General features: G+C 40.1%; 2 protein-coding genes and 1 long non-coding RNA gene across 4 annotated transcripts in view; 1 reads left to right on the top strand and 2 right to left on the bottom strand.

Annotated features, from left to right (window-relative positions):
• Positions 1–419: 419 nt before the first annotated feature.
• On the bottom strand, positions 420–1,848 carry LOC133512274 (uncharacterized). Its single transcript, XR_009798149.1, has 3 exons — positions 1,728–1,848; positions 1,057–1,125; positions 420–694 (listed from the first exon to the last, which is right to left on the bottom strand). It is a non-coding gene; the product is annotated as an uncharacterized LOC133512274 (long non-coding RNA).
• serp2 (stress-associated endoplasmic reticulum protein family member 2) lies at positions 1,720–6,704 on the top strand. Its single transcript, XM_061841735.1, has 3 exons — positions 1,720–1,854; positions 4,083–4,155; positions 6,272–6,704. The coding sequence occupies exons 1-3, from the start codon at positions 1,771–1,773 to the stop codon at positions 6,310–6,312; spliced, it is 198 nt and encodes a 65-aa protein (XP_061697719.1). The 5' UTR covers positions 1,720–1,770; the 3' UTR covers positions 6,313–6,704.
• A 1,645-nt stretch (positions 6,705–8,349) lies between these two features.
• LOC133512359 (TSC22 domain family protein 1-like) overlaps positions 8,350–26,232 on the bottom strand; it is a 35,231-nt gene continuing 17,348 nt past the window's right edge. The window contains exons 1-4 of one of the 2 annotated variants that reach the window (XM_061841916.1): positions 12,850–12,880; positions 12,165–12,402; positions 11,863–11,914; positions 8,350–9,781 (exon numbers count right to left, since the gene is read on the bottom strand). In XM_061841916.1, coding sequence (XP_061697900.1) covers positions 9,515–9,781; positions 11,863–11,914; positions 12,165–12,402; positions 12,850–12,865 — 573 coding nt within the window. In that variant the 5' untranslated portion in view covers positions 12,866–12,880 and the 3' untranslated portion in view covers positions 8,350–9,514. Of the gene's footprint in view, positions 9,782–11,862; positions 11,915–12,164; positions 12,403–12,849; positions 12,881–26,232 lie in introns of those variants that run through there. The other variant, XM_061841915.1, reaches the window with a different exon arrangement.

Below are 26,232 nucleotides of genomic sequence, written 5' to 3'. Positions count from 1 at the left end.
CAGGCGGGTCCGGGATCAAACCCGGGACCTCAGAACTGTGCGGCCAATGTTTTCCCGGCTGATCCATTGTGCCACCAGATACTGATTATTAAAGGAATTATGTGTGCGGATCGCTACAGATATGCTTTGCTAGTCGAACTTGGGTGTGACAAGGTTTGTTCTGACTAAACAATGAGAGGACAAAAAAAAAATGTTGATATCATTGAGGACAAATTTATTTATCTGATCGATTGAATAAACAGCCCCGTTGCTAATATAACTGAAACTAATTCAGCCAACACGGCTGAATCTGAAGGCCTTGGGCACAACAGATTCACATGGCAACGCATAATATATATAAGATGTATCAATTCATCCATCCATTTTCTGAGCATCTTATCCTCACAAGGGTCACGGCCACCCTGGAGCCTATCCCAGCTATCTTCGGGCAGGAAGCGGGGTACACCCTGAACTGGTTGTCAGTCGGAAGGGAAGATAACAAACAACCGTTCACGCTCACACCTACGGGCAATTTAGAGTCTCCAATTAATGGATGTTTTTGGGATGTGGGAGGAAACTGGAGTGCCCGGGAGGGGCGCACAAAGACCCGGGGAGAACATGAAAAGTCCACACAGGTGGGGCCCGGATTTGAACCCCGGGTCCTCAACTGTGAGCCAGATGTCCACCGTGCCACCATATACGCGTGTCTATGTACCTGTATATAGATAGATAGATAGATAGATAGATAGATAGATAGATAGATAGATAGATAGATAGATAGATAGATAGATAGATAGATAGATAGATAGATAGATAGATAGATAGATAGATAGATAGATAGATAGATAGATAGATAGATAGATAGATAGATATAGATAGATAGATCTAACATCCACACACTGTACACTTCTCAAAGAACATGCAAATTTCGCACAGGATGGTCAGAACACTGAACCTCAAAAATGTGCTTATACATCCAATTCCAGTGTGCTGTCCTACTGAAGAGTATATTGGAGTAAAATATTTACCCCCATTAATACGGTAACATGCTTAAAAAAAAAAAAATTGCATACTTACGATGAACTATGATGGCTGTGAATGTGAGGGCAAACTTGCAGGGGAGAGGTGCTGGATGGACGGCTTGTGCTTCACATATTTGACAGAAATAAAATAATCTCCACTCTGAATTTTCTTGTTACCCTTTCACAACGTTATATAAAATGGAAAAGCAAATTTCTGATTTGATTCATTTCTCACTAGGCGTAGGATAAACCTACTACTACTACTACTACAATATTTTGTCCTTTACCCAATATATACTGCTACATACACTATTACAGTTATTTTATGTATTATACTTTTGTTTAGTTCAGTTTTTCAAATGAAGTCCTCCTGGCCCACTTGTGAAGCTTTGTAGCACTTCCCGAATTGATTTATTGGTTTCCGGAAAACACTCCGCAACAAATATACCCCCAATGAAGAAAGGCCAATCAAAGCACGAACATAACAACTTGCACTGCTAACGTTAACTTCAAGTTTTTTAAAATCAGTATGTCAAATATATACAACTCGGGAAAAGCCATGCGTTACCATACTGATATTCCAATCCCTTGTTCTGAAAATATTTCTGAATTTCCGGTTGCAGACCGTGTAAGATTCCTGAGCTTGATACCGCTTGAAGCTAGTGGTATCAGCCTACATATTCTAGATTACTTAATAATAAAATAATAATAATAAGGGACATCTACCGGCTGGTTTGTCCAGAGTGGCGCTTTCCAGACGTTTGGGAAGATGGTGGCCAAACAGAGGATCCGAATGGCGAACGAGAAACACAGCAAGAACATCACGCAGAGAGGAAACGTGGCCAAGACGCTGGTGAGCCCATTAAACTGTCAGCATGATGACATTAGCCCGACAAAAGCTGTCATCCAAGTCCCGCATGCTCGTCCCCCCCCCACCCCTTCCAGCCTGGTTCGGAGCACGAGGGAGGGTCTCCGGTCCTGCTCTTCATGCATGCGGAGACTCATCACGTTGGTTCCGTGTCATAAATCACGATATTACGGATGTAATTAACATTTACTCACCGCCCCCTCCTCACCTTGACTTGGATGGAGGAAAACAACGATGCTCGGTGGATTGATTGCCCAAAAAAAAAAAAAAAAAAAAAGTTTCATTCACAGCACCTATTCTCATATTAAAGTCATATTAAATGGTGAGTTACAGTTTTCACATTCAGATCACCTCACTTTATTATCAATAATAATAATAATAATGTTCAAATAAATCATGGACAGCTGTGGGCCTGTGAAGCCCTTTGAGACTCTTTTAACTCAAATAAACTTGACCAATCATAGGTTAAAAGCCTTTATTGGACAAGACCATTAATTAAAAAAAAAGGGGGGGGGTTAACCCTCCCACATGCTTTAAACTTATTTTTTAAAACATGTTTTAAACAGAAATATGTTTGAACACACACACACAAATCATTTCAAAAAATACGTAGAAAATACCGTACCTATTGTTGTGTCTTTACGTGTGTCTACCTTTAAGAGGCGGGACGTTGTGGGATGGCCTATGACAGCAAGTCTACGTGTGAGTGTCAGGGTGGAGCTGTGGCCGACAACAGCTTGTGCATGAGTGTATGTATTCCCTGGCATTCAATAAGCGAATATAAACAAACATGCGGGGGCTTTACAGTAAATAAGTATGGAAATAAAAAAAGTTAGCATAAAGCAATATCACAATGTAGTGCAGAGCGTTTCTACTTCAAACAATTATGAGTTGCTTTCCATTTGGGGGAAGGTGGAGCCGACCCCAGCTGTCATCGGGCAGGAGGTGGGGTACACCACTGATCTTAAAAAAAAAAACAAAAAAAAAAAAAACGACTGGATAGCACATACACATCTAGCGGTGTGTCGATTGGTTGAAGCCAGTTGGCCGCCACCTTGGTACTCCCAAAACGTGTAGAGGACATGGTTTATAAATTGGATTATTGCAGGGTTTTTCTCAAAGTTTGGCATGTAGAATTAAAACTGGTCATGTGAGCTTGACATGCTTCCAGTTCTGGTAACATGAAGAATTTTTAATTCGACTTGGTAAGCCAAAAAAGGCTAACATATAACACCGTGACTAGCAAGAAACCTTGCATATTACCGAGGGCCTGATTTCCGTGACATGTTCACTTTCCCCATAATGCGCTGTGAAGCACTATCATCATAATGTAGCAAAAAACTAAGCATTTTTTTGCCATAAAAACATTACATTTTAAGTCAATCAGTTAGATATATATTTGGAAATAAGGACTTGCAATGGGAAAATACATGCTAAACGCATTGTTCATTTGTTGTCTCTGTGACGTCGTATTTCAGACAGAAAATTTAAACTTGTTTCCTCGTATTTGACAATCAAATACAATTTGTAGAGTTCTGTATTATGAAATTCATCAAAAATTTCACTGAAAATGTGTTTTGTTGCTCATCCACTGATGACGTTTGGGAAAATATCGACATTGCTTTTTCGCGAAAAACCGTCGGCCTATAAAGGTGAAGCAGAGAGTGAACAGTGAACAACAAAACTTTTTTCAAGTGAATTAAGCTCATCAGAAAATTTAAAAAAACCTTTACAAACAAACTTAAACAGTGTCAAAGTAAATCTTTCTAACTTACCTGTGGAATGTTTTCTCACAGCCATGAAACTGGCGATTAACGTACAGGTCGGCACGGTTGTTTTGGGAGTATCAAGATGGCGGATGGCAACGTCAGTTTTGGTGGCCAATGAGCCATCCACTCCTTTTTTTTTTTTTAGATCAGTGATGGAGACAGTCACACTCAATCACAATCATACCTATGGGCAATTTAGAGGGTCCAATACATGTTTTTGGGACGTGTGAGGAAACTGGAGTAAACCCACTCAGGCATGGAGAGAACACGCAAACTACACACAGGCAGGGCCGGGATTTGATCCCTGGTCCTCAGAACTGTGAGGCCAACGCTTTACAGCTGCATTACCGCGCTGCCTCTTTGCAATCGTATTTTTCTAAAAGAGATTGTACTCTTGCTTCGACTGTGCTCATGATAATAATGTTGTGTGCGTGTTTCCCATAGCGACCACAGGAAGAAAAGTATCCAGTGGGCCCCTGGCTGCTTGCCCTTTTTGTATTTGTTGTGTGCGGATCAGGTACGTACCTCATGTAGCATGTTGTCGTTAGCTTCTTCCTCTGTTGGCGAAATGTGAACTGCACACACTGCATGTCAACAATGTGCATTTTAGCGAAAGTTTGGAGCAATCGCCATGCAGTAGCAAATAATATAAATTCCTGGAATGAGCTGTGTTTTCACAAGAAGATGTAGAAGTAAATGTGTGTGGAAATTGAGAACAGGTCGTCATGATTTCAGTACAGTAAATGTACTTTTTTTTGTATGAGGGAGTGATTTCAGATTTTTATAACGTAAAATACGTTCCTTGGCTCAGTAAAGCTTTGGAACACTTTTTTTTTTTGTTTACTGTAGCTAAGTTTACAATGGAGTTATTTAAAAAAAGTCTACACATCCTTGTTAAAATACCAATTTTTTTTGTGATATTAATTCAGATACACATGAAACCCAAGATTGACCTTTTTGGCCATAATTCCAAAAGGTATGTTTGGCACACAAAAAATAAAAACAGTATACCTACAGGGAACCATATTGGTGGCAGCATTATGCTTTGGGGCTGTTTTTTTTTTCTTTCTTCAGTTGGCTCTAGTAGAAGTAAGTAAATTTGAGCTGTTCCAAAAAAACAGTCAATCCTAGCACAAAACCTTAAGGTTTGTGATCGAAAGCAAAAAATTAATAATAACAACTGTTGGAGAAAGCCTACAGAGCTCATGCACCTACGTCACCGAAATCACGTGACTGGCCATATTGCCGGTCAACCAAAGCGTTGTTCAATGCTAAGTCGGTTGGAGACGACACGAAAATACGTCTGCCAGAGTTTTGTCCGATACCGTTAAACATTTAGAAGGTGATAATAATCGAAGGTATGTAGAAAAATGAGACACTTTCCATAGAGGACCCATATTTAATGCCGAAGTCGATGTTTTCGCCGATAAGAAAGTGGACTGTTAACCCAGTTCTGCTTGTCTTGGACAACTGGATCGACACATGGATATAGTGAGTAAGTCGTCGAGATTTACACGGAAGAGTTTAAAAGTGTAGAAAAGTCTGGATGTTGCTGAATCTGTTCTCAATCAAAAATAAATCCCACATAGTGATGGAGCCACTCAGATTTTTTCAATACAAATACCAATATTTGAATAAATGACCCCTGGTTTTACACAAACTCGCATTCATTAACTATGATTGGAAAAAAAAGACAGCGAATCGGCTCCTCCGTACACGGAAGCGTGTTGCGGCCACACGTTAACCTACGTAAACATCACTGTGACCTATGGTTTATTTTCTTTTTTAAAAAAGGCATTGGACTCATTTGAGAACTGCATATTTAAGAAAAAAAAGTCTGTCGGGGAGAGGTTTACCGAAGTTTAACGTGTGGCCACAATACGCTTCCGTGTACATTGGAGACGACTGCCTGTCGTTTTGTTTTTTTTAACGCATTGTTCCCAAATGAGCCAATTTGTCATGATAAATACTTCTTGGTAATTTAAGATTGAGGAGGATAATTCTTACCTGAAATGAAGTGATCGGTACACAGTCGTGTGTATTTGGTTGGGCACCATCCATCACTTAACTTCCAACATCCATTGATATTTTGTCGTCTTTTCAGCTGGTATTCCATAGAATGACCTCTTTGAATATTTGTTTCATCTGTTGAAACAACCAACAGCACGATAAGTCTCGGGCTTTGTGAATATTCTGCTCCCGTTCACACTCTCTCACATCTCTTTTTGACTGGCAATATGGCGCCGTGAAAATGGTGACATCACGTGCACCAGCTCTATTGGAACATTGACATTTCTTTGGGGTTAATCAATGGCAGTTGAGTGCCGACTCTCATTTAACATGCGTTTGTGAACATTAATTTGGTTCATCAATTGTTAGAGGGCACACACAATTGTGCAACCACATTTCAGTCATTTCATTGTTTACCTCTCTTGGAAAGGATAAAAACAAAATGTACAGGTTGTACGACACGAGGATGGACAAAGTCTTTTTTGGAAGATCAAAGACACGGCATTTTAACAGGGGGTGTGTCGACTTTTGCTATCCACTGTATATACTCAGCTCTAAATCACCAAGTGAGGTTTCATGCACTACCTACAAGTTGTAAGATTATTTCCCCGCTTTGCTCTCAGCCATATTTCAGATCATCCAGAGTATCCGCATGGGAATGTGATCTCGAAGGAGCACCTCGACACCCCCCCCACCCCCCACCCCCCTCACGCTATCACTGAAGCTGGACAAGGGCACACCTCTGAACCCCCCCACCCCCCATCACCACTATGGCCCAGAGACAGCCTGCAGGCTTCGGAGAGCATCGAGCCGCCCCCGTACATTGACCGCCACCGCCTCCTGCCCATTCCCATTCACAGTGTGGCGCCGACAGCTTTTCGACGGACAATCTCAAAGCAACGCCGGCAGTGTCTCGTTACTCACTGCGTGAAACGTGTGCACATGTAAATGTATGCGAGTGCAAAAACGTGCGAGACTGTTTACGCACGCGAGTGCGTGTCCGGATTCCGGCAGATGATGTGCTATTCTTGCCTGTTGCAGTATTCATCCGCTTTGTGTATTTTATTATAATAAAATTTGATCATTTAGTCAGTTCCTTTTTTGCGTTGTTGTGAAACATCCGTGATGTTTTTCATTAGGATGGCAGATGAACTCCACTCAACTGAACCGTTGCACCCCCTGACCAGATCTGTAACAAATAAATCAATTACAGAGACAATTTGATCATGAACAATCTTGGCTGAGTCGAACTGTGAAACACAATAATGGACAATTTCAGCAAACTTGGTCACAATTGATTATTGGGTGGAAAATCCTGAAGCTAAAATCTTAAATGGAGCTTGGATTTTATGTTGGGATGTTTTTATATGACTTTCAACTCAATTGGCTTGGGGTTGAAATTTGAAAAAGAAAATCCCATCCATCCATCCATTCTCTACCACTTCTCCGGGTCAGGTCGCAGGGGAAGTAGCGTCAGCAGAGATACCCAGACTTTCCCTTTCCCCAGCCACTTCTTCCAGCTCTTCCGGAGGGATCACGAGACGTTGCCAAGCCAGCCGAGAGACAAAGTCTCTCCGTCGTGTCCTGGGTCGTCCTCTGGGTCTCTTTCCGGTGGGACATGCCCGGAACACTTCACCATGCAGGCATCCGAATCAGGTGCCCCAGCCACCTCATCTGGCTCCTCTCAATGCGGAGGAGCAACGTCCCAACATTGACCCCCTCCCGGATGACCGAGCTTCTCACCCTATCTCTAAGGGAGAGCCCAGACACCCTGCGGAGGAAACTCATTCCAGCTGCTTGTATCCGGGATCTCGTTCTTTCGGTCCCGACCCACAGCTCGTGCCCATAGGTGAGGGTAGGAACGTAGCTCGACTGGTAAATAGAGAGCTTTCCCTTTCGACTTAGCTCCCTCTATACCACAACGAACCGATACAAAGCCCGCATCGCTGCAGACGCTCCACCGATCCGTCTGTCTATCTCCCACTTTATTCTTCCCTCACTCGTGAACGAGACTCCAAGATACTTCAAATTCTCGTCAATACAATCAGTCGTGCGTGAATAAAGTGACCTGTGGGGAAAAAAATAGATCTGGCCTTTCTGGGCCCATTTCATTGGAATTTTAATTTAAAAAATCTCCTTGCCCGAGTAAATAACTAATCAAACAGAAGGCATAACTAACGAGCTTATTTGCTGGAAACTGATGGGCACACTCCTGCGGCCTCGCGCTGACCTGTTACGGTTCAGGAGCTTTGCTGCAACTGGCAGAACATCCACGTCTGGAAAATGAAAAGAATGCCCATCTCTCATTTGCCAACAACTGAGCAAAAACAGCAGAGCGCTGGACCCTCAGGCAGCTGAGAGGATTCAGAAGCAATGTGGAATTTAGTATTGCTAGCACTGCTCTATAAAATACAAATATTAGCTTTCATAATGTCACAGTTATGGTTGGCTGTTTTAGAATCACGACGGCATGTGAAAGCGGCGGTCTAATTAGAAAAGGTCAGCGAGGCAACACTCAAATCTCGGTAACAGACGCAGGTTGACCTACTTTTCGATATCTTCTTGAATACGCACGCGCGCGTGAAAGCTCTCGTCGAGCTGCGCAACTTCCAGCAATACTGTATAATAAACACCGACTGCCACACCTGCCGGGCTAAACCTTCCAATCCACCCACGCAAAAAGGAGAATACCAACACCACAAACATTTACCATTTTAATGAAACTTGAAGTGCAGCTTTCAAGTGCAATTGCAGTTATGTTATGTTACAACTTCTCATCCAGCCTTGCAGAAACATGCACAAAAAACGTCATGAGCATACAACCGATACACAGAATGTAGTGGAAAAACATCAAGAAGTTGCAGGTTGTTTCTTCTAATCTTGAGATATTCATACACTGTTCAGCCAGAAGTATTTCACTGTCCAAAAACAACAAACAAAAAGAAAACTAAAAATCATAAAAAAGTGCAATACATCAGAAAAGAAAAAAAGAGAAAAATGGTTGTTCAGTAAGAGTGAATATCGCAGTGGCGGTTAACAGACTGTTTGCTGCACTTTTGTCATTTTAAATAGCCAAACTCCTTTAGATCCTGAAAATACAAGCTTTTAAAAATAGACAACAGTCGGTCGGGGGCGAGGCAAACACGTCGTCGCGTGTGCCGTGTGACAAAGATACTGATGCGTCTGTTCTCTTCCTCTCGCTATTTTACATGTTTACTTACACTATACAGAAATATACACGTTTCTTTTGCCTGCCAAACAATGTTTCAATTCCATGCCACTGCAGAGAGATAAGAAATGTGAAAAAGAAATACTGAAAATATAAGAAAAAACATCTCTAAGTTTGTTTCACCAAAGCCAAGTAAACTGTTATGCAAAGTCTGGAACTCCCTACCACCCCCCCACCCCATTCCAGATGGGGACCTGGTCTTGGTATTTGCTCACATTCGTTGTCATTCTGGGAAGGCCTTTCTTTTCTTTCAACGTAACAGTTTCTAGGCATGAGACATATTTACACAAAAACAAAACAAAAAATCAAAAACCCTCTTCTCCTTCCACAAGTAACATTAGTAAAATTGACATCGCCTAAAATCCACACACAGGCACAGTGATCTTTTCAGCATGTGTTGAAGAATGTGGGTTTTGCTTATTGTTGTGAAGACATTCTAGCTGATATGTCCACTTTTTTTTTTTTTTTTTGGCAAATGTTCAATGAGTCGCAGGATTGTCACCTTGTTCAGAACTTGTCCCACTGGATGCAACCTTCTCAAGGATAAATATGTGCAAATTCTTGGATCAACACCAACTCCTCCTCGTCGTCGTCGTCGTCAGCAGAAGCAGTGTCGAGTCATTCTCGGCACGCCGGGCTACGCCGAGGGCCCGGAGGTGTGCGAGGCAGCTTGAGCGAGGGTGGGAGCGGGACCCGAGGCGGCGACCGTCGAGGAGGCCGGGGGCGGCGAGGCGGTCTGGACCTGCGCCTGGAACTGAGCCATCTGCTCCGGGCTGGCCAGCGTCTTGAGCAGGGTGTTTTCCTGCTCCAGCTGGGAGTTGCGGTCGATCAACTCCTTGATCTGCTCCTTCAGGACTTCCACCTCCTCGCGCACAGCATACATCAGGTGACTCTTTACCAGGTCCTGACACATACAAAGTAGCATGTGTTAACGACTTTGCAAAAACTTTTTTATGATTCAGGCGCACATTTAAAAGAGACCTACATCCCTTTTATCAAACCTGGGCCTGGGGGGGAGCCGTCCGTCCTGGTTAGGGACCGTAGAACCAACCAATTGAATAGTTTCTCTAAAAGTATTGGATGGTCAATTCCTGTGATTTCATTTGGGTATCAGATCAAAAGATAAAGATAAGACAAAAGCGGGACACCGGCACATCCTTTGTGCGTGTTCTTCGTTGGTTTTCGCCTCTTCTTTGGGGTCAGGAGACTGTAGGCATCAAAAACTGGGAACCAAAATATTTTTAATTTGAACAATTCCAGGAGAACCGGAATGTGAGTCCCAGTTCCAATTGGTTCTCGATGTCCAACCCTGATCTGAAGTCAATGGGTCACAGACTTGATGCAGTTTTTGCAAGTATGGCTTATGCCACCAAATAATTCACTTGAAGTTCATTTGATAATTCATCGCTTGATCTGAAACCCAAATGTCTTTGGTATGCAATGAAAACAAAGGAATAGACTTTGCGTTCCAATACTTCTGGAGGTATATAGCAATTGAAATACATTCAAATTTGACCAGAACCTGCACACCTTATGGATAAAAATACATAATTCACTTCCCACACCACACATGGAGTTTGAGATAGATTTGTGGCAATCCAAGAGGAACGGGCACATTTAAAAAATAAATCAATAAAAACAAGAATAAATATAAAAACAGATGCGTCTCCATAAGGGGCATTAACTTGTGGAATGATTATGAACTGAAAATACGCAATGTAAATGTTTAAAAAATGTGTATAACAATATAATAAGCATAATGAAGAAATACAATAATCATATGTAACAAAAAATATTGATTGAGTAAATGTATATATAGGAGAAACACTTTTAGGTTAAGCTTAGGATGATGAAGTTACCAACGTTAGCTTGAATATCAGTTGCTAAAACTCCTTGATTCTTTGATGGCTCCATTAAAGTTTGTTTTTCATGGCCCAACTATCTTAAGAGTCCTAAAACATATAGAACTAGCTTCTTAATCACTTTTTTTCCCCCTTTCCTATTCCTTTTGATATTTCTGGTTTTGTGACTGCTCGTTTTGTTTTTCCCATTCGTCAACAAATTGACTCGTTAAGTTATGAATCACGGTCACATCAAATGTCTGTGAGTGCTTTAAAAACAATTATCCTCGGGAATAACTCATGCCTTAAACAGGGATTTCCAAATTCTTAAAAACTATAGCAATTTGCAACAAATTGAAGGGGGGAAAATACTTGCTGGTTAAAACGTATTAGTTCAGCACTATTTTCCATGAATTACTCCTACTTGCAAGCAATATAAAACAATTTCATACTTATTTTATAAAAATTAAAAAAAAAAAACATACAAAATGTCTTCATAATGTGATGTAATATGAAGTTGAAATGACCTACTTATAGTGGTCAAATTTAGTGACTCGGAGATCAAGAAAGCAATTTAAACAAAAATTCAATTTTAAAATAGTATATGGAATTTCTCAGCCAAGTGAACACTTTTTCCCGCTTTACATAAATGCATGGACGTGTGTACGAGTAACTTAGCCAAACAAAACAGCGAAAAACAATACAGAATGTGCGCTTCATACCCAAATATGGCATAATTTCACCATGAAAGTCCAATTGCGTTTACGTTACAGCAGAGAGAAAATTCAGCCAATCAGCGCTCTAGATATATTTACCCACAGAGTACATTACAGCTTGCCTAGCAACAGTAACGACTAACGGCAACAACAGAATTGAAAAGTATTTGGGGGAAAACGCAAAGAGTTCATACATAACTGTCATAAAACGTTTTACACAATGTTTTATATTGGCTATACGAATCCATGCAGTTGAAACATGCTAAAGTTACATGGCTAATTTGTGTTGGTACGGTCGGGGTACAATAGTTCTTTGGTCCTTTTCGAAATATATGTATTTTTTTTAACATATTTTAGTCATTGGTTATTAACCGTCGAAAAATCCTCCTTTAAGTGTAATACTGGTAGGAAAATAGGTTTAAACTCACCATTGCCTGTTCGATCTTGTTGTCGATGGCCACAACACTTGCTCCCGACGAGCTGTAAAAAAAAAAAAGATATGTTGATGAATACCAAACTAAAAGGCATTTCAGTGGCAAGCGAGATGTATTAAAACATGTAACGCTATGAGAAGCAATACTCCCCCCCCCAACGACCCCCACCCGAGCCCGTTGTTGAGCATCCACGGAGGCAGCAGGTGAGGCAGTCCAAAAAAAAATTACTAAATAAAAAAGCTAACCATTAGCCACGACGATCGCTAAGAGGATATCTTAAATGTGATCGAGTTTACCCGCTCTCGAGCTTGACGTGCGAGCTCTCTGCGCTCAACAACGACGACAGGAACGAGATGGAGACATTTCGGAGCTGGCAGACGCCGAGATCCATCGCCACCGTGTAGCAAGGCGTATTCATGCCGCTCTGCGCGTTGCGGGACTTGGCGGACAAAGCGGGTCCGTGGACTCTGTGGACTCCGTGCCCCGACACGGACGCGGCGCGACTGGCTCCCGGAGACGCATCCACGCAGGAGTCTCCGGATTGAGAAGCAGACGACACGAAGAAAAAAAATGAAAAAAAAAAAAAAACGAAAAAAAAACCCCAAAACGACTCAAGGTCAGCTCGGCTCAGCTCAGTTCGGCAGCCGATGCCCGCAGCCCAGTACAAGCTCGCTTTGATGCCTACCCCGTGACGTAGACGGGAGCTTTGATGCCCGATTGGACGAAACTGCGCTCATTTGCATAATATATTCAAAAACGCCCCCACCTGCCGCTCAGCTGACACGCATTTGCATAGAATATTCGAGTAGCAAGATGAAGTGGATGAAACCGGGAAGAACCGGATGAGACAGTGAGAGAGAAATGAAAAGAAAACGGAATCGTTCATCTAAAAACGAGCAGATGAGAAAATCATCGCGACTATTTAGTGACAATATACACATCAAACTAATACTTTACCACTTCCTTGTGAATAATACCCACCTAATATTGAGTCCATCACGTTTATGACAAAGTGTTCGGATTAAGATTCAACGTTATCTGATATTTTGAAGACCATTTATGTAAAATTGATAAACATTGCGTGCCAAATGGCATCAATGCTGTGGACACAGAGCTCATTTGTGCACCACACATCCAATAACGACCATTGAGTGCCCCCGTGTGGGCTTGTATGACACTGCACAAGTAATGAGACATTTTGACGGCATCTTAAATGTTCAAAAATATTTTTTTCGAAAAACTGATGATTGAATGTCGCTTAATATGGCTCAGATATGGGGGGAGGGGGATCACTTGTGGAGTTTGAGACCTAGTATGGATCTACTAACTTTTTTCTCCCACCGAGTCTATCAGATAATCTGGCGTCATTATTCGTGTAATTTTTTCAGACCAATTCTAATTCTTAAAGGGGAAATTTAACACACGTCAAGGCAGGCATAAAATGCCAGAGTTAAAGGGGCACACGAATAGCGCGGTGCTTATTCAGCAATAGGATACATTTAGCCTCTCTAGACATTTAGACTTTGTTGGAAAACATCATAAAGATCAAAGAAAATTGAAAACGGGGCTTCCTTTTGACCAAAGGAAACGACAGCACTGTTTCAAATTAATCTGACTCCTTTTATGATTACTGACCTCATCAAGTGACTGAGCTTGCATGCTTGCTTTTCTTTTGTTCTGTCCTTTATCTCTCCGCTCAAATATTTATGACGCACATGTTTCTGCATTTTACATTTTGTTTACAGCTGTTTATGTATGATGGAAATGTAAATCTGAAATTCTTAAGCAAATGTAAATCCATATTGCTATTCGTCTGTAAGACCACTATTCTTGATGCATATTACATAAAATTATGTGCTATATTTTTTCATGAATATATTTTTAAGGTCTCTCAAGCATCTTCGCGCAGTGGCCTGTTGCTGTAAAATATTTCGGGGAACCCTCATCCTCTCCATTTATAAGCATTGGTCAGGAGTAACCTTTGCTAAAGTTTACTTAATAGTGGCATCGAGGGACTTTTTACACACACTTTCAGGATTTGAATTACATATCTAAGTACTTCTGGATCATTTTACTCAGAAAAATTCACAAGCAAACAAATTCTGGAGAGGCCCTGTGCCTTGCTCAAAAGCATCACAACAATAGCCAGGAAGCAGACCACTATCTCTCCAACAATTGGTTGCCATTCTTACACTTAGTCCATCATAGCGCTGGAACCTGAACCTCCCGTTCCAAAGTCTAACACTTTATAGATAAGGTAATGCTGCCCCATGCTTGATTAGTGGTGCTACTAAAAAAAAAAAAAAAAAAAAAAAAAATTGAACCTGGTACACCTTTTCAACAAAGTATCATAATCGAGTAGAGAATATCATTAATGCCAGTTTAGTAGAGCAAGAGTCCATAATAATAATGAATTGTATTAGTGCATGTTCTGCCCTATTCAATGTTCAAAAGCCTTAACAAAAAGCATAAAGAATATCTGGGCAAAAACTTCCATCCAAACAGCGGTAGACAATTTTTGTATCCCCATAGGAAAAAACAAATTCTCCTTTCGCTGACAGTGTTCTTGCATGCACACCATTAAAGGCAACTGTCCCATATTCCATATACACACCTAAATAAATTGTGTATAGTTTAAACATGACACCATTGATCTATATCCAGCCCTCCACATGGAATTCATTTCTTGAAATTGCCCTTGATTAAGTCAATATATCAAAAGTCATTCAATTCCCATAACACAGAAGTGTCAAACTCATTTTTGGCGTGGGCCACATCGTACTTCCAGTTTCCCTCAGAGGGCTGTTATGACTGTCAATTCATCAAAATCTTTAATCCCCTCGAACTACCACACAAAATACCTGAAATGGTTTTGGAATCAGAACACAATCCTAATGTGTTTTTCAACCATTGTTCATGTTTGGTTACACAAAAAAGCAAATAACCCTACATGTAGTCATTTATGATATATGACTAAGAAAATTAGAACAGATTGAAACAAAAATCATGGAAGTTGTTTTGCCACCACGGGCCTCATAAAACCATGTGGCGGGCCAGATCTGGCCCCCAGCCTTTGAGTTTGACATCTGTGCTATGAGACAAAACTACAGTAGGAGTAGCAGTAACAAAGCTGAATTTGATTATGAATGATATCCGATTCTGTACAATCGGACAAATTGCAAATACAGTTGATGATAGCAAAGGGAGTTTGGCTTTTTGTTTTTTTTTTTTTATGATTGGCCTACAATGTTCATTTTCATACGTTATACATGCAGATTCCTCGACCTGTACAACATTACGGATGTCATTCAAGTTGGGAGATACAGGCATGGGGCAAACAGGGGAATTCATGTATATGTTATATAGTCCATAGAAGGCCTTATTGCTAAACTGACACATTTAGTACCTGATTGTTTTGATGTCGTCTGCCAACATTCAGTTCCAGGACACACTTAAGCTAAAGTGCTTAACGGGAATCTCTAAGACACTGAGCTCTTCCGCACTCTGTATGATCGCGAGGCAAAGCCAATTATATAGACCCAAATAGACTGTAAAACCTGAGCGCTTCAGGAAGAAACGCAGTGAAGCTCCCGAACAAAAATGCTACTCAACCAGCCAGTGACATGAGACAAGATGTCACTACTAGAAAAATTCATACATACGTTACCAAGGTTTAATTGGTAGCATATGATCAATTATTTGGCTAGTACTCCAGGTCAGTAATTCCCAACCAGTGTGCCAAAAAAACTCTTCAGGTGCGCAAAAGGAAATGATCAAAATACACGTAATTGGTCAGAAAATTATTATTTAGAAAAAATAATGGCTCTTTGGTCATTTATCCATGCTAGAGATATTTAATTACACAGAACAAATGCTATTCTATTAGATAGGAGAAAGTACATAATTGACAGGTGTATCCATTTTTGCTGCATTCGTAGGTGTGCCGTGAGACTTTTCAAATAGGAAATGTGGCTTGGACCAATAGAAGTTAACAAATCCCTGGTCTAGGCTACTTCACATTCTATTCTACAAGATGATTTACAAACAGCCAAAACATCCGATCAATAAGAATTATGTATCAAATGTTTAAATGCCAAAAAAGATTCTTAATTTGTCTCAATATAACTAGGTCAAAAATCAAAATATTCTTTAATCAATTCTCAATGACTTCAAGGTGCACTAGGGAGTAGCCAACAGGATAAAGACCAAATGACTTGCTAGAATTCAGTCATTAACTAATTAGGGAAATTGGATCAATACCAGAATGATAACATAACACTGACGATTTTTGGGGGGACTGAGATAAACGATTGTGATCCATGTAGGGCAATCTAAATTCTTGCTTTGCATGGATAAGACCTCCATTGTGTGCAACACAAATGGCGATATCCTTTAAAGCAGGGGTGTCAAACTCATTTTTGTCATGGGCCAAATTGTAGTTCGGGTTTAGTTATGACTGTGAAACCATAAAAATCATTTTTCGCCTCATCATATTGACACGTGAAATTCATGAAAAGAAAAGGTTGATGGATGTTGTGAGTGAGGACATGAGGACAGTGGGTGTTAGCGAGGAGGATGCACGAGATGGGCTTAGATGGAAAAAGATGACTCGCTGTGGCGACCCCTAACGGGACGAGCCGAAAGAAAAAGACTTGGTATCAGAAATGAAGGGTAACGGGTTTTTCAACTATTGTTGATGTTTGGTAACGTAAAAATGCTTGTAATACCTCAACCGTTATATGACAATTTGAAATTTTGGTACAGATTTGAACAAGAATCACAGAACTTGACATACATGATTTGGTGTTGCAGGCCACATAAAATCATGTGGTGGGCCGGCTCTGGCCCCCGGGCCTTGAGTTTGACACATGTGCTTTAAAAGAAGGACAACATTTTTAAAAACATATTTTAAACCCTATTAACCCTGACACTGCATACCTGCCTCATTCAAACTTTAAGCCCTGAAATGGAATTATAGACTAACAGATGCTGTATGGTTCTATAAATCTTGCTTTACAGCCTAAAGGCACATATATTTAAACACAGATTTACCACTGCAAAAGCATAATTCTTATGGTAAAACCAAATGGAGCCTCCCGATAAAAAATGAGCATGGCTTGGTTAAGATTCTTTATTTCAAGAATCATGACCATCTTGAAGGGGAAAAAGGAGTGATTGAATGCTTCATGTCTTCCTGTAATGTGGAGAATAGGCGACTTCATGTGAGAACAGATGGAGAAGCATGATGGCAGCACAGTTACACCCCCCCCAAAAAAAAAAAAAAAAAAAAAAAACTATATATGGAAAGACTGACCATGAGAGAAAGGAGTTCAAATACCCACAGCATCATAGAGAATTAATACAGTTGGTATAAATGTGTTTCCGGAACAGCATATTGCATTCACTGCAGGTATATTAAAACACGCATCACTGGACACCCATTTACAGCGCTTAGTTTGTGATGACGTTCTTCAACATCCATATAAGCGTGCAAAGCATGAATGACTGAATCAATAGAAAGTTCACAGAGAGAAACGCACAATGCGGCCTTGGAGGCTTTTGTGTGCAGCTCTTGTGCTGATTGGCCAGGCGACGCGACAGAAGACCCGTCTTTCGTTTACCTTTTGAGATGCTGCTCCAGCTCCCAGAACAAAAGCTTCATTGCCATCTCGTCATGGCCCTGAACACGGACACCGCGCACTCTCATGGGGTCTTCGGTCTGAATGAACATTTAGAATTCAAACGAGAAGAGTGCGTCTCGACCCTCTTTGGTTAAGGTTGCCTAAAAAAAAAAAATCCTCGTTTCTTGTAATATCTGGCAGAAGGATCCAAAAGAGGTCCCTATAGATGTATTAGTGGTAACAACTTCACAGGCATTACTGTGTGTGTTCTCCCCATTTCCCTGTCATCTATTTGTGTTTGAATGGCTGTGGGTGAATTACCAGACAGAAGCTGGGCGAGTAGTGACGTGTGATCATGTGACACAGCGAGTTACATAAACTATCAACAGAGATTAGCATGTGGCCCAATGATTTCCCTCCTGCTCCACCGCAAGCCTCCTTCCCAGAAAGACACCATACAGTAAATTCTCCAACACCATCGCGTCAGAATCCCCACATTTCCACAACATAACTTTTAAAAAGTTCTCAAATTTTCTCTACCTCTGATCCTTCCTAATTATCATATTCAATTAACCTAAAAAAAAAAAAGGTTTTTGAAATGTGAGAAGGAAGCCAGAATCTGGACAAAACCCACAGAAGCATGGGACGAGTATGCAAACTCCATCTGGGAAGGCCAGAGTCCAGATGCAAACCCCAGACATCAGACATTTTCGCAAACATGAAACACAAATAATGTGTCACACAAATACAGACTGTTTAGACTGGATGGGATAAACTCATTACTGATGAGATTGTCTTGAATCAATCTAAGGAAGGTAACTGACTGATCTTGCAGTCAAATTTGCACAAGCAATTTTATTTTAGAGTTGTTGATTTTTCCCTTGTTCCTGCAAGAAAAGTCCACCCTGGAGCCTCATATTCCAGTCCTCAGTGTGGCAGACAAGAAAGAGCACGGGTCTCGGGGTCTTATCTTGTCATTTCTCATTGAAAGGACGCCTTAAGATGGCCCAAAAATTTTGCCAGAGAGAAACGATAACAGACACTAACAGAGCCACCGACGGCATCGAGTCAGCAGGCCAAGAAATAACAGGTAGGGGAAGAGCACAATGCTGGGGATTTTACTTGAACTAACAGACTTCATCTGTCTGGATGAATCAGAATCACACGACTTTGGGAAGCGCCAGACGGTTACTTTAACTCAGCGATGTCATGCATGACCACAGGCCTGAAAAACTTCAAACGGTCGACAGTTTGACAAAGGCAGATGTCACAGCGTGACACTGGGTATTCTGGAGAAGCCAAAACACACGCATTTTTCTTTTTAAGAAGTTTATCAGATTTCACGTAATACCCAGCTATGGAGTTGACATTTCTGATAAAGGCAAAAGAAAGAAAATCCAATCCTTCTGGTACAATGAAATCATACTTGAATAATTAAATTCTGCACCCCAACTAGACTTCTTTTCCTTCAGAAAAAAAGTGAGTGCCATTAGTTGACCTTTACTTCCTGACTGACGCCCCCACAACACGTACAGTGTGGCAGCTGTAAAGCTGAAATTTATGGTGGCATTAAAAGATAAGTGCTGCTGTATGAAACCCCAAGCGCTGTAGAACAAAATCAAAGACTGACTCAGCACATTTATTTACATATTTAGGTACACATTCATCAGCCGTACGACAGCTGGTGCTCAAGTTTTTAAGACTAATGTGACGAAAGTGAAGTCGAATAGTTGTTTTTTTTGTTTGTTTTTTTTTTTTTTAGAAAAAAAATGAAACTAAGCTGCTATATTTCATTGAATGTCTGTCAAAAAATAATCCATGACTGGTAACGCAAAAGAAACAATAGTGCCTGGATATACGAGTTTAATAAGTTCTGTGACTATGTTTGTAACGCAAATACTCTTCTCAAATGATTTTTCCCTATTGAAATGAATGCAAACACCTTCAATCTGTTCCATCCCCCCTCAAAATGTATTTAATAAGATAGCAATCTATCAGCTAGTGCTTAAAATAATTAAAATCAAAGCAGAACTATAAACTAAACAAACTAATAATAAATAGAATGAAGAATTAAACCCCTTTCCCATTTTTTTTTTTTTTTTCAATGAAATTCAACGGCCATTGTGTTGACGTATGTGCCTTGGCCACCTTGGGGCAGTAAAATAGACATACCGCACAAGGAGATGTCTTGACACAGTTCAGCAGTAATAACGTGTTTTTATACATGCATCGGTCGTATACGCGCTATAAAGAATAAGACCTGATATAGACAACTGTGTGCCATTCCGAATGACGTTAAATCAACTGGATTTACCACAGGTGGAGTCCATTCCACTTGTAGAGGCGTCTCGAGAATGATGAACCTGAGCTTAAGTGTGAGTGTTACAGCAAAGGGTGTGAATACTTATGTCACCGTGATGTTCAGTGGAAATCAGATGGACCTGAGCTTAAGTGTGAGTGTTACAGCAAAGGGTGTGAATACTTATGTCACCATGATGTTTGAATGTTTACAGTTTTTCATAAATTCACGCAAATGTCTGAAAATGTTTTTAGTACGTCTTTATGGAATATTTGATGCAGATTTAGAATACATCTGTAACAGCAAGATGTGGAAAACAGGAAGAGTTGTGAATACTTTCTGGTGGCACTGTGTCCATTTTTGAACCCATATCCTGCAACCTCTCTGACACAGAGTACATAGTATGCTAGGCTACATCTCCCAAATTGACAATGTGCAAAAGAAGACACTCATGCTTGTAAAACAATGTGGGAAGAAAACTAGTCCACATGCAACAACATAAGTATCACTGTGGGTTGGGTGCAATATTGCCGGTGTGACGGTCTGACCGCTCCCCCGTGCTGAAAAGTCTCCTTGTGATTAATGCGCATGCATTACTAACAGGGGAACTCTGGGTACATAGCAGACGCTTACTGGGAAATCCCCCGGTCTCATTGTTCCCCTTCTTCTACATAGAAGTAGCTAACATACGCTTTATCCTAACCCTAACCTAACCTTAAAACAGAAGTTGATTAAAAAAAAAAAAAAAAGATATACACATATACGTAGGTTCCCTGTATTCGTCTTTCTGAGACGTCCATTGTGAACATGAATACTCGGCGACAAGTTGTCGAATGACATGTTGAAGCATGGATGGGGACGTTTCAGACTGGCCAGAAGTTTACAAAATATACTCGCACGCGCTTTAACCACAAGGAGACAATTCAGCACCGGGAGTGCTCAGACCGTCACACCGGCTGTCATGTTCTTCCAACCAAAGATATATATAAAAAACAAAGTAAATCTCTTGCTTGGTCTGCTTGGGAGTGGGACAGTACGGTAACAATTACACGACTTTGCGAGACAATTCAACCTCATCACCTCCTACTTTTGTGCAGCGTCCAAATTGAAAATGCCAAAACTAAGTGACTAGTGACTTGTCAAGGTAAAGTTAAAAATGTCATTGTGGAGTACTGATATTAAAACAAGTTGACCAGTGTGTACAACCTCTACTATTTCAGAGACGATGCATTGGGCGCAATTTGAGTTACGCCTAAACTCTCTGTCGATGCTACACCAGGTGGTGAAGAAGCTTCTTACAGCGCGCTTAGCTGTGGGGATTCAACAACAAACATGTTGCTAGGTGCTATCCGGCACAAAACAAGTTATTAAACGCTTATCTTTATGGGTTTGTGCGTCTCATAGGAGCAGTAAATTCTTTTCGCACACATATTTGCCTGGGCTATTCTGGTTAGGATGGTGCTCAAACGACTGGGGAAAAAGCTGAATGCTTCAGGAGCGTTTTCAACATAATACTTTCGCTTTGCGACTGAAGCCCGAGTAGAACCAAAACTGGTATGTATGGACTAGTATATTAATAGTGAATAAATACACTGATACTTTTTTTCATAAATAATTTTGTAAATGTTCAATTTTTAGCCATTGCATTTGTGTGTTCAATCGTGAAACAAAGGTCAACTCCAAGTCCATTCATCCGTCCATCCATCTTCGTAGCCGCTTATCCTCACGAGGGTCACGGAATTGCTAGAGCCTATCGCAGCTGTCCACAGGCAGGAGTAGCAAGTGCAATGACTTTTGTTACGTCAAAAGGTTTTGCTGTATGATTTTACTCTCAACAGAACTTATAGGTCAAATATTGCACTATACATCCTATTGGTGCATAACATACACTTTGCTAAAAATTCCATAAGGCATTTTGATCAAAATTTAAATCAAAGGTTTCCAGAAAAAGGGATAAAACATTTATCAATCCAGTATGTTTTTTGTTTATATTTTTTTACTAGCATGTATTGAACTAATTTTAGGTTTGGAAAGCATTGACAACCGTCCTGAAAATTTGCTTTCGATAAGTCTAATTTTTGGGGTGACAGTTTTGCTTTAATAGAGGCAACTAATGTCTGGTGATGGTGAATTATAATCTCTGACTCTAAATAAAAGAGGTCTCGCATGTCCTAGCAATGAAGAAAAAAAAAAAGCCCTATTGAATTGTTGAATTGTAAAGGCTTTTGGCTGAACTGTAGTTTGATAGTTTAGTGTGTGCACAGACTTTACCAGTAGGGCCTGGCAGTGGTTTTCCATAGTCAAACCCTGACTATGGAGAATGAAACAGAGCAACTGAGTGAGGCAGCCATAGAGCGGGCTCGGAATGATGAGTGGCCACTTTGGCCTCCAAGAGAGAGATGGGTTCTATGGGAGCGTTTGGGCTGACGACAGCACGCCGTTAGTGGTCACTACGTACGAGGCAAGTGGCGGCAGAGAAGGAGAAAGTGATATTCCGGTCGACCAATGGTGCAGTGTAAACTTATTTTTGATGAGTCATAGTTATGGTTTCCCTCATGAGGCCATAATGACCATGAAAACCACAACTGTATAGTCACATCACTATTATTCTTCATTTACAAAATTGCCATGACAATTGATTATGACTAGACTTTACACCGATTTGATTGGCCTGATCGGATCCGCCGATAATTGACACTTTGTTGCTGATTGGTTTTGATGTCGTAATTCACTGATTCCATCAAATATGTCACTGATCGACTCTAAGACCTTTGCTGTCGCCATCTTGCACAATACATCTTAATCTAAAAGCTGGTTTATGTTTACATATTAGTATTTATATCTAGATTTTTTTCATCTTTTCAAGTAGAACTGTAAATACCTGACGCCTAATAAAGTTATTTAAAAAACAAACTGCAATGAGCGAGACAAGAGGGCTGAAACAAGACAACACGTATTGTGCAGATAAGACCACAAACACAAATATGCTTTTTCATGATTGCACTATGTCAGACGACTGCTATAAAATCTTGTATTACGATACCACGGCATCCCGTTATTTTAATTTTATTTTTTTACAATCATTGGGCTTCATCTACTTAACTCAACTGCAACCAACTACTATCAGACTTTACACCAATTTAATCGCCCTGTCCGGATCGGACAATAATTGGCATTTTTTTGCTGATCGGTGGATCGGTTTTAATGTTATAGCTTACAGATCGATCAATGGAGTTATTGATCGGCTGCAAGACGTTTACTCCACGTTGTTGTAAACACAGTATAGTATAGCACAGTATCTGAATCCAAAAGCTCAATTTATTTTATATAGTGTATTCCTGTAATATTTTTAGTGTCTTGCAACGTAGTACTGTAAGAGCAGCGAGTTGTGCAATGTTTTTGGCGCCAAGGCACATACTTTACAATTGAAAAATCTCACAACAGACCAACAGACAAAAATGTCACAAAGACGCCAACTGCTGTATGTACTTACTGCCATCGAATAGAAGATCATTCATTTGTTCTATCACTCGGGCTCAATGGCATGAATACATGAACGATAGTTATTGTAAAGCTATATTTTCAAACAATTAAGTACACAAGTATACACAGTAAATGAACAGGTCATTTAAATAGACTCACTGCACCATCTTGTGATCAGATTGGTGATCAGTTAATTTTTTTAAAACTTGCTGATCAGTGATCAACTGCAAAAATCCCAATTGTGTAAACGCTAATTGTTATGTCAACAAAAAAATTAATTTAAAAATCACACACTGGAAAATTGTGGCTCATAAGTAAGCAACTATTCACTTTGTTTATAGATGAATTGGGGAAAAATGCTTATATAATTGAGTGATGTAAAACTTTAAAATCTGTTTGGCAAGAATCATGCAGCAGATACACTTTAATTGCTTTAGTGGGCCACATAAAGTGGTCAGGTGGGCTGGATCTGGGCCCCGGGACTTGAGTTTAAGACCTGAGCGTGAGACTGTGCAACAATGGTTGGTCTTGACTGACAAATCACGATTATTCTACTCACTCACAGTCGTATGTGCAAGGAACAGAGGACAATACACGAAATACTTTAAGCTCGGGACAATAACAAATGTTTTCCATGAGAGTACATGGTAATAATTTCAATGTATGTACAATAGTTTAAATAAATAAATAAAGAAGAATGGAATGGAGAAGAAGTATAGAGCATTTAGTACAGGTGGGTCTCCGGCTTTTGCTGACAGCAGCAATGAGACACTTGAACACAGATGCACATGTACACACAAAAGATCCACGTTACATAAGTGTGCGTGAGCACGAGTTTTGAGTAATGTGGGGTGAAAACTGGCATTAAATGGATTAGCAGCAAAAGAAAGCAGCGCCTCACGTTCATACCGGACAAAATCATGCCAAGCGAAGCAACCAGACAACGACTTCTTAACGACTGCAACAGCAGTTGGCCACTTAAGCACCAATCCTTTTGTTTTCTATACAATGGCAACCACATTCTACCTAAAGAAGGATCAACAGTTACACAGACCCACATCATGATTTTCCTGTAGTTTCGACAATATTCATGCTTCTTTTTTTTAACTATGCAAATGAAAATTGGGAGTCTCAACTGGAATATGGAAAACTACTGAACTGACTTATGAAATATCAAACACAAAAGAAAACAGTACGTCATTGTTTGGTTGGGTTTTTACTTTTTCTTTGTTTAATTTGTGTGCCTTAAAGCGAGATCACGAGTGTAGACGACGTGCAGCAAGCCGTGGAGTGGATTAACTAAATAGGACTCCCTCGTCGGCGACGGCAGCAGAGCTATCTATGATAAGCACAGTTTAGGAGCAAACAACCGACATGGCTTGGACAGTGAGGTCATTACAAACCTCCAGACCAGTTTCACTATGCTAGTCCTCCTTGTATTTCTGCTCCGATATTTATTTTCACAAGGCGTGACATTGTGTTCCTGCTAGTGAAACATTCTGAATCATAAACTACATAGTAAGAGGTGCAATAATTAATTGATTAATTGGCAAATAACTGATTAGAAAATTACTCAAACTATTTTATTAATCTCTTAATCTAGAGGCCCTTTTCAAACTGTCCAAATCCTTGGAGCTTTTGCCTCTCACAGTAAATATTCATATTTCTGTTGACCTATAGGAAAGCAGACTAAAAAAACATTGGAAAACATCTCCTTTTACTTTGGAAAACAATATTTTTATGACCTGTGAACCAAACCAGTTATTCAATCATACATACAATTGGTTGTGTATTATCTACAGTGTCCATTTGAAAAGCCGATTTGAATAACGGGATGGAAATTAAAAACATGCCATATTCCATTAATTGAAAACAATCAACTGATCACTAGATATTGAACTGAATTTGGGATAACTTGGGACAGGTCAACAAAAGACTGAGAAAGTTAAGAAATGCTATTGAAAACAATACACTATTTAAACCTGTTTGGAACATTCCAAAGGGCAACAGGTTAACTGGAAACAAATGAGTGTCATGATTGGGCATCAAATCATTTCTGAAAGGCTTAGTTGTTACTTTTAGACAATTGTGTAACAATGTAGTTCTAAACTCAATTTATCTTAAAAATATAAAATCCTACTTATTCCAGTGTTTCTGAAAATTAACGGTGGATACACTACTGACTCAATCACAGCTCAACAGATAAGTCGATGTGGTGCGTTGAAGTCTGTCCTGTTTCCAGTTTGGTACAGACCGGCTGGTGAGCAGCGCCATCTCGTGCCAGATGTAGAAAATAGCTCATAAACAGTAAAAATCCTTCCTTTCAGAAGAAAAAGTACAGATTTCCTAAATGATTAAGATTTCGATATTAAATAATATACCGTATTTATTTTAAACTTTACACATACAGGCCCAAAAACACCACACAATTTGGATTCAAACTTGCATTTTTATGGTGCCTTTTCTCAATTTAGTGGTTCCAGCCATGGATGAACAGCTTAAAGTAATGCTTTGCCACTTATTTCAACTACATTCAACAATGTTCATTCCTAAAAGGAAAAGGACGGAATATTATAAGGACTGGTATATACATTTGTAATAAGTGTACAGGTCAGCTTTGCGCAATAGGATGACATGCATTCTTACCATCCATGGGGCCCTTTTCCAATTTCTCTGTGTGAGGTTACTTTTAAAAATTAAGACAATTTACATAATGATCTTTTTAGCACATAAAGCCATTTGTTTTGTTATCTGTGTGTCACTACTCATTGTATAGTTCTGATGTTTTGTGCTCCACTTTTGGTCTGTATGGCTGTTTGCAGCATTTCTTCACCTCTATGGCGTAGGTGTCAAACTCTGGCCCGCGGGCCAAATATAAATTTCAATTAATATTAGTGCTGGCCCACCGGTATTACACACCTGTCTGGTTCCATTTTAAAAGGTTAATTTGTTCAACCTTGG

This window comes from Syngnathoides biaculeatus, chromosome 14, assembly GCF_019802595.1.
Source record: "Syngnathoides biaculeatus isolate LvHL_M chromosome 14, ASM1980259v1, whole genome shotgun sequence".
In the NCBI taxonomy this organism is placed as follows: domain Eukaryota; kingdom Metazoa; phylum Chordata; class Actinopteri; order Syngnathiformes; family Syngnathidae; genus Syngnathoides; species Syngnathoides biaculeatus.
Note: the sequence above shows the minus strand (reverse complement) of the source record. Positions and strands in the feature narration are given on the sequence as shown.

Bases quoted from the DNA above. Each gene is read 5' to 3' on its own strand.
- serp2 (XM_061841735.1), top strand. From the start codon at position 1,771: ATGGTGGCCAAACAGAGGATCCGAATGGCGAACGAGAAACACAGCAAG. The intron at 1,855-4,082 runs GTGAGCCCATTA...TGTTTCCCATAG, and splicing joins GAAACGTGGCCAAGACGCTG to CGACCACAGGAAGAAAAGTA. The intron at 4,156-6,271 runs GTACGTACCTCA...CTTTGCTCTCAG, and splicing joins ATTTGTTGTGTGCGGATCAG to CCATATTTCAGATCATCCAG.